The sequence below is a fragment of the Lactuca saligna genome, chromosome 3 (genome assembly GCF_052625555.1).
Source record: "Lactuca saligna cultivar CGN05327 chromosome 3, ASM5262555v1, whole genome shotgun sequence".
Lineage (NCBI taxonomy): Eukaryota > Viridiplantae > Streptophyta > Magnoliopsida > Asterales > Asteraceae > Lactuca > Lactuca saligna.
Window position 1 is genome coordinate 48986629 of NC_136419.1, and position 9046 is coordinate 48995674.

At 30.6% G+C, this 9046-nt stretch overlaps 1 protein-coding gene and 1 pseudogene across 1 annotated transcript; both read right to left on the minus strand.

Annotated features, from left to right (window-relative positions):
* Positions 1-1143: 1143 nt before the first annotated feature.
* Positions 1144-1809, minus strand: LOC145033641 (protein DMP9 pseudogene; annotated as a pseudogene).
* Positions 1810-4174: 2365 nt separating this feature from the next.
* LOC145036451 (uncharacterized) lies at positions 4175-6963 on the minus strand. Its single transcript, XM_078984892.1, has 4 exons — positions 6731-6963; positions 5395-5997; positions 5287-5321; positions 4175-5205 (listed from the first exon to the last, which is right to left on the minus strand). Exons 2-4 carry the CDS (start codon positions 5717-5719, stop codon positions 4426-4428), a joined length of 1140 nt encoding a protein of 379 aa, XP_078841018.1. The 5' UTR covers positions 5720-5997; positions 6731-6963; the 3' UTR covers positions 4175-4425.
* Positions 6964-9046: the final 2083 nt, after the last annotated feature.

Consider the following 9046-nt stretch of genomic DNA (forward strand, 5'->3'; position numbering starts at 1 on the left):
CGCGCAGCACTTTCCCTCTCGCAGCAGTTTGTTTTTTGGAAGACTTCAGACTACAAAACCTCTGCGCGTGTGCTGCGTGGCGCAGCACTTGACTTGCCTCTTCTAACCTCTTCAGCTTTCATTTTTTCTAAGTGTTTTTTTAAGAATTTTTGTATAACTTTTTTTTTTTAATTTCTTTTTTTTTAACTTTGATTTTCTTAAATTTTTATTTACGGATGTGATACAATTTATTTTTATAATTTCCACGATTTTTTTAATTTTTTTTTTTTACCGTTATATTTTCAATTTCAGTTACATTTTTTTTAATGTGTGTAATTTTTTACGAACTTTGTAGATAACGTTTGCAATACTTTCTTAAATTTTTTATTATTTTCTTTTTTAATGCTTTTTTTAAATTAGTTTTTTTTTCTAGAATAAAACTATTAGCTTCTTTTACATTTTTTAATGTTTTTTTTTTTAAAAAAAAGTTTTATATTTTTGTTTTTTACATGTTATTGTTATTATTATTTCAATGTTTTAAGACTAGAATTATTAAATTTCAATGTTGAGAATTATTTCAGTTTATAAAATTAGTTTATTTAAATTTTAGTTTACCGCAGCAGTTTGCAGATGTTAAAAAACAAACATGCTTCTTATTATAGGCTGCAGCCGTTTGTTCCACCTCTTCTGCTACAAAGGATTGCAGAGGTGATCTGCAGACTTCATGAATTTTCGCTTCGAAAAAACAAACAGCACCTTAGTCTCCAACTTAAACCCTTCTTTCTGTTTGCAAAATTTTGGGCTTGTGTGAAAGCCGAATTAAAATTCTTGATGTCAAGAATGTGGAGGAATATTTCCCAAAAGAAGTGAGATTTTACGTTGGGTCTTGTTATATAATGTAACACCAAGAATATACAAAACACCCTAATCCTATTGTGATTCCTACCATCATTAGATTTCTTACATTCCATTTACTCATGGAAAAGAGATAAGTGTGTGAAGGAATGACAAATTCCTCCGGTGGAATTCATATTCCATCGACTTTATACTATCTTCGTTTGTTAAATAGAAATATGATACAGAACCCAATTTACTACGTAAATTAATCGTCATCAAACTACACACATTTTCGATAAATCATGAAAAAACAAACAAGAAAACTAATTAAGCAGACAAACATCCAATCCCATATCGAGTGTTTGGAAACACCAAAAATAAACCACTACACACAACCCCAACCATCAACGGAAAACTCTGCATAACTTCATCCATTTCTTTCGTATGCCTTGGAAACAAACAGTTCGTAACCCTATGATCCGAGAAAGCAATCGCTACAAACACCATTGATGACATCATCGCATGAACAAAATCAGTGAACCCAAGTTTATACCTTTCGTCGTCAGGCACCTCTACACCTATGTCCGATTTAAACACTTTTAACCCCCATGGACTCACAAATCCGTAGTAAATCTTCCCATCGGACCCACGAAAACTGTCTGTAAAGTGAAAGAAGAAACACGACATAGTGCAGATTCCGAGGAGGACGTTGATCATCAGGGTGGTCACGGTGGTGCATTCGCCTTTCCCGTAGACGGAGGGAAGCAGCATCTCGAATGTGAGAAGGGTTCCTGTCGGGAGGAAGTTTACGAGCATTGAAGTCTTCGAGAGTGTTTTCTGGACCCCGTTTGCCATTGCCCGCCGTCTCCGGCCACCGGTAGTTGTAGTGAAGTCTGGCGGTGGCACAGGTGGTGGTGACGGTGGTTGGTGGTCGAAGTTGGCTGACGAGGAGATGGTGTAGATTTTGATGCCATTGTCGTTGGATTGTTCCATTTTTTAGTTTAATCGGGAGATGGTCTGAAATTTTGAATTTGGTGTATGGTTTTTATGGTGATTGATTATTGCGGTTAATGTAAATTCAAATTTTGGAAAGGTGGTTGATGGGCGGTTTAAATTTTAAACCGTCGCCGCCGGCGGTGTAGTTCTGTAGATTTAAAGTTCAACGACTACTGTGTCCTGATTTTATGTAAATGCAACGATTAGTCCTTTCACTTTTGAACGTTATTACGGTTTCCCCCTTTAGGAGAGGGTGGTGTTAAAAATAAAATAAAATAAAACTCGAGTAAATTACACGAATGGTCCCTATGGTTTGGGATAATTTGCACGTTTGGTCCCTAACTTATTTTTTTAACTCGGAAGGTCCCTACTATTTGTTTTTGTTACGCGCTTGGTCCCTAATGTTTGTTTTTGTTACACGCTTGGTCCCCGTCTTACCCAAAACGACTATTATTTAAATAGAAAAAAATGATGGGGCATGTAAGGTAAGGTGAGAGGGGTGGGGTTGGGGGTGTGTTTATTTAAATAGATTAAAAAATCAAGGGTAAAATAGTCTTTTTTATGTATGATAGGGACCAAGCGCGTAACAAAAACAAACAATAGGGACCTTCCGAGTTAAAAATATAAATTAGGGACCAAATGCGCAAATTACCCTAAACCATAGGGACCATTCGTGTAACTTACTATGCTAAAGTAAATATTTTTCCGTGTAAAAGTCTAATTAATCTCATTATATATATAACTTTAAATTCATTTACTATTTTATGCAGTAATTAGTAGATTCGACTTTTTTTAATAATTTTTTACTATTCCGGATAAACAAAAAGCATGGAAAAGTTATATATCGAAAAGTTGTATGATTAAATAATTTAAACAAATAAAACATCAAAAGGTTAAAAAATAAATGAATAAAATATAAAAGTTTTGATTAAATAATTTAAACAATTTATCTTATCCATTTATATTTTTCAATCGTTTTACTTTATATTTTTCATGTTTAACATACTTTCATTACATTTATGTTTTATGAAATAACAATGTAAAAATAAATTAGGGGTTTGAATGATTTAATGTTTTTAAAGTCGATTCAGATTATAATTATTCATTTAAAAAGTAACCATATAAGTAAAAAGTAACCATATAAGTCACGGACGAAAAGGACAAACACAAACTTATAAACAAACAAAACGTCAAAAGGAAAATCAACGTTAAGTAAAATATCAAAAAAAAAAAGAAAAGTTAAAAGATTTTTAAAACAAAATAGAATATTATATACAATCAAAAAGTAAAATAGTTAGAAGATTTCTTAATGGGAAAATTAAACACAAAATAAAATAATTTTAATAATATGATTTTTCTTATAATTTATATAATTGAATTCTAAAACCATAATTATACAAATAATCAATATTGGTTTTAATAAAATAAAAATAATACAATTAACTTAATAATTAAAGGTTTTGATATGATTAAAATGATGGGTGGGGGGTTTTAGTTTTGACAATATTGGTAATTGATATTTGTAGATATTATCAATATTCTAACTTTCTTTTAATATATTATATTTGTAGATTTTTTTGCTATTTAAATATACATTTGTTCCAGAAAACCCCTAAAAATTGAACTTTATTGTTTTGAGTTTTGACAATATTGGTAATTGATATTTTTCGTAAAAAATCTAATTTTGTTTTTAGGAAAAATGTGGTCCTAACTTTTTCATTTTTGCTCATAATCCCATGTTCTTGTTGCGTTCCTATGGTGTTATTGTTGTAGAAGGATATTCAATTGTATCTATGTTAGTTAATTTACAAAGAGAAATCAAATATCTTTTTATTTTTTTGTCCTATCACCTTTCTACATTTAAGATTGTGACAAATGGTTATGTTTCTGCTAATTTCGAGATTTAAGGTTCTAATTCTACTAATTTTGATTAGAGATCGTATCACAAATGTTTCTGTATCTATTAATTTGGAGGCTAAAGGTTCTGTATTTGCTAATTTGAAAACATAAGATTCTAAGTTTACTAACTAAAAGTTTTGTGTACCTTGATTTGAAAATAAATAACAATACAATGTTTAACAAATTTGTAAAGTACATTACTATAGATATGGCTATTAATGGTGAAAAAATTGAATCTCATATAAGTTTATAATGGATGAAATTTGGATCTAGTAAGCTTATAATGGTTAACATTAATTCTTGATTTTTTTTTTCGTAATTTACTAACCATATTTTTGCGAGTTGATGTCAATTTCGTTTTTCCCACCAGGTAACATCATGTTGGTTTTTCCAAAAACAAATCTATATATTTTTCAGATTTTAAACTTGATATTATCATTTAGGCATTACAAACTCAACTTGATGCAAAAATTAGTAAGAATCCATGATATGTAATAAGCAAATATTTATGTATCCCATTAGTTTACACCTCTATCGCAAACACACACACACAACCTACAGAATCCCAACTTCCAAAATTACAATATTTTACATAAATACCTAACAATAACATTTGATCAAAACAATTTTGGGGCTCTTGTTACAAGTTAATAATCAAAACCAATTTTAGTCCTTGCGGTTATATATATACACAAACACCCCTTACCATTTCCATCACTTCTTTCTTGAACTTGATGCCGACTTCGAACACCCAACCCCATCACCACCACCACCATTCTTCAGTTTTCCGGCGAACTCCTTACCGGAGTTCCCCTTCAAGGAAAGACCTTTTTTTATCCGATTCCGGTTAATTACCATCATGCCATTGCGTGATGGTGCACTCAAAGCCCCTTCAACACAATTACCCGCCTGAGCACACCGCCAGGGGCGAGATGGTCCATCCTCACGAAAAGTTTTAAGACGTGGGACCCCCGAGTTTTTCAATTTTGACAAACCCCGTTGTTCGGGAGAATTTCTAAGTTCAGATTTAACACAAATGGGACACGGAGGATCGCCTTTGTGTGTTTTTGGTGTTGTTTGGTCCAAACATTCTGCATGGAAGACATGGCGGCAGGAGAGAACTCCGGTCACCGGAAAATCTCCACTTCTGATGATCTGGCGGGAGCTCCATGGTGATCTCTGGGACAAAAACCGGTCACAGAGGCCACATTTATCCCCACTTGATCGATTAATAACATCAGATTCCATTGGTTCGGAAACATCTGAATGCTCAAATTCACAACTACCAGCATCGGAATCGTTGATTCCGATTCCGATTCCGATTCCGGAGTTGGTTCTTTCAACTGGAATGGACAACGGGTGGACTGGCTTTGACATGAAGCAACGCCGACCATGGTGAGATTGAGAGGATAATGATTTTACAATTGTCTCAAAATCACTACTATCTGAATGAGATGAAATTGAAGCTCTTCCTTCATTAGGAGCCGAAATTCCCTATAAAAAATTTGGACATTTTTAGTTTGGGTGTAATCCGACAACAACTCGAAAGTTGAGGGTATCAAAATGTAATTATACCTCAGAATTTGGCGAAAACGATAACGCCCCCAAAACTGCAAAATGTAGTCCTTTTAGCAAATCATGTTTAATAAGTGAATAATTATTATAATAGTATTAGTATATTACCTCTTTTTGATGAATTAGAATATTCATCAAGGCTGATTTCTTGGATAGTAGGTGGGGTCCACTGTTGGTTTGGGGATAAGTCGGATGGGGTACTAAAAAGTGCTCCAATTCCATCGGAAACAGAATGCCGATGATTTGGTAAGTGATTTGTTCTTAACCAGCTTCGACTTTCTCTACTGTTTGAAGATGTAGAAGAACCGTTGTATAAACGGTTTCCTTCTTGGGAACGGAATGATTGAACTTCGGAATGGAATCGGAAATCCCATCTTGGTGGTGGAGGAGAGAAGCTGGTGTTGGTTCGCCAGTAGGGCTCGTGTGGGCCCATGGACCAGTCCTGGCTAACCGCATTCGACCCATCATGTGGCCTGGCAGCCACACAACAGAGAGACCCCGTTTTAGCTATCTTTTGTCACACGGGTAAATTAGTCTTTTGTATGCTTTCTTCAACAGAGAACAGTAAAAGGAAGCAGCTTTATATGTATCGATGCAACCCCATTAAATATATCATCATCATCAATCTTTGTTGATACCAACAAAGAAGAAAGAAGTGAGAACCCTGATAAAGGATGATATAATATGCTGATTGCAGAGTAGAAGGAAGCCCTGGAATTAAAGAGAGATAAGGTTATTTATGTAATTTTTGGAGTATTGAAGAAGAAGAAAGTGATGTCATGATGTGAAGTCATATATATCAAACAAGATATGGCATCACATGAACCAGACGTACATAAGAAAAAAAAAACATATACGTGCTAAATTAACTACTTTAGAAAGGTAAATAAGCAAGAAGGACAATATAAAAATTCAAGATTCAAGATTCAACTACCAAAGGTCAAACAAAGAACATATATCAAGAATACATAATGTGAACTCGTTTATCAAAAAATATCCGGATTCAATTCAACTACCAAAGAGTCAAGTTTGACTTTTGTGATTAAGAATTTAAGAGCAACAATTCCCAAACTAGAAAATGGAATGTGTATGAGGAAAAAAAAAATCGCAATGACCACAGCTATCACATAATTGAATTCATTTCAGTCCAGAGATGATTTTTGACCATGAAGTAAATTATTATTTTCTAACTTTTTTTCTGCTCTGTAACCAAAGGAGTAGGTCATAGTTCATCTAATAACGTCAAAGTTCCAACTTTATGATGCTTTGCGATTCAATCGAAAGTAAACGTTAACTAAAACGACCACTACAGGGTTAAAATTCAGAGAAAAAGGATGAAAAAGAATAATTATAGATACGAAAATATGATGAGCATACATTCTATTAAACCGCAAAAAGGTTCAGGATACCATATGAACAGTATAGAAACCCTAAGAAGATTTACCGGTATGCAAAAGAGGAAACAGCATAAACGCAAAGAGACGGGAGAAAGTGTGATAGCTTGTGCGTGTACTTGCTGATATGATTATGGGGTTTCGAGCTAGGCGATGGAGATGATGATGGAGCTTTGATGGCGTAGTCTGCGGAGAAAAACCCTAATAAAACGGACAGTGCGCCATTGTTTTACACTTTTACTTACCCCCGTTTTGGCTTCAGCTCCTTCTCCTGTCTTGGACTTTCTTCTCTTTTTTTACTTACCTATTTCTAAGCTATATGTTTTATTTTAACCAAAAAAAAATTGTAAACATCATTTATTTTTTACGTGAGACTCATGTATTATATGGGTTTAATTAAAAAAAATATGAAATTTTAACAATTTAAAAAGTTTGAATTTATAAAAAAAAAAAAAAAATTGAATTATTAAAATTATTAAAACTTTAATGTATTAAATACATTACATATATAAACCATTTCTAATAAATACTTTACATATATATTACATTACACATTAAATTTGAAATTTTAATTTACTAAAATGAAAAATCTAATAAAATAACAAGTGGAAAATAAAAAATTTAAAAATTTTAGAAAATGCTAACTGTCCAAATAAATGAAAAGATGACATGTGGTAAAAAAACCTTCATTGATTATAGTAGATACCATCTTCAACCTATTTTCATTTTTTTCCCAAAAAATGGAGTAAAAAATAAAGTAAATAATGTTTCTTCTTCAACCGTATTCTACTTTTACTTCATTTTTACTCTCAAAAAATATATTCCTACTATATTCTATTTTTCCAACTTATATAAATTATCAATTATACCCCTTCTATTAATTTGGTTTTAACAAATATATAATTTATATTTTTTTCATTACAATACTATTAAACAAATAAGATTATATTTATAACACATAATTATAAGCTTTTGTAAAATACGTTATCGTATTTTAAATTTTCAATATGTATTTAAATTTTCATATAAATTTGATAAACAAAAAATATACTTTATATTTATAATTAATTAATATAATTTAATACATAATACAATATTATAAATATTAAATAATATATTTAAATTATAATTAATAGATAAAATAAAATAATAATGTATAAATATATAAAAAGATGGATTAAAACTGACAACTCAAACTTCATCTTCATTTTGGGGAAAATAAATAGTATAACACTATATTTGTTGTTATACTATTCATTTTTCCCAAAATATGATAATAAATGGGAGAACTGATGGAAAATAATAGTGGGTTTGAGATACTCTTAGTCTCATCCCATGTAAAGATAGCAAAATTTGTTCGGTTAATATTTATATTATTTTTATATTGAAAAATAACTTATCATGGTTATTATCTTTTTTTTACATTTGGAAAATTTCTTATAAATTATTTTTACAATGTTATATAATAAACTTTTTGTAAGTGTTCACATAAGATCATTACAGACTGTCATAATACTCATATATTAACACTTCCAACAAGTTCGTTATCTAAATATGTACAAAAAAAAATTATTCGGATGTAAACAAAACGAAAAAAATAATTATCCTGATAAGTCAATTTCCCTTTTAAATAAGAGTGTCGATCATAATGTTTGCAATATTAATAGATTTATTTAAATTTTCTTAAAACAATATTGATCACGACATGTTAGGACTCACTTTTGGTAGCGTAATTATCAAATATATATATATATATATATATATATATATATATATATATATGATACAAGATCAATGTTAGCGATTGAGATTTTAATATATGGAGCAAACTTTATTGAAAACAGTGTTCTTTATTGTGACATTAACCTTTATCTCTGGTCTTTTAGTTTCTTGTAAATTTTAATTTTTATATTTATTATCTTAAACAATAAAATACTATATAATGATGATATGTTTTTTTCTCTATCATATCTACGGTTTTTTTTACCAAAGTAGTTGATTTTAAAAAAGATATTTAACAAAATGGTATGGTTTTAAAAATATTTATCATTTAGGTTAAAATTTATACCTAATCAAAATTAGAAGGTGAAAAAAAAATTAGGAAATTGAATTATCGAGGTAATTATTTTTTTCGTTTTGTTTGCATTTAGGTAATTTTATTGTACGCATTTAGGTAACGAGCTTGTTAGAAGTATTCACATATGACAATTATGTTCGGTTGTAACTTACTACAATCTGTCATAATGGTCATATGTGAATATTTCTAACAAATTTATTACCTAGATGTATACAAAAAAAAAAGTTACTCATATGTGAACAAAACGAAAAAGTAATTATCCTGATAAGTCAATTTCCCATCTTATATT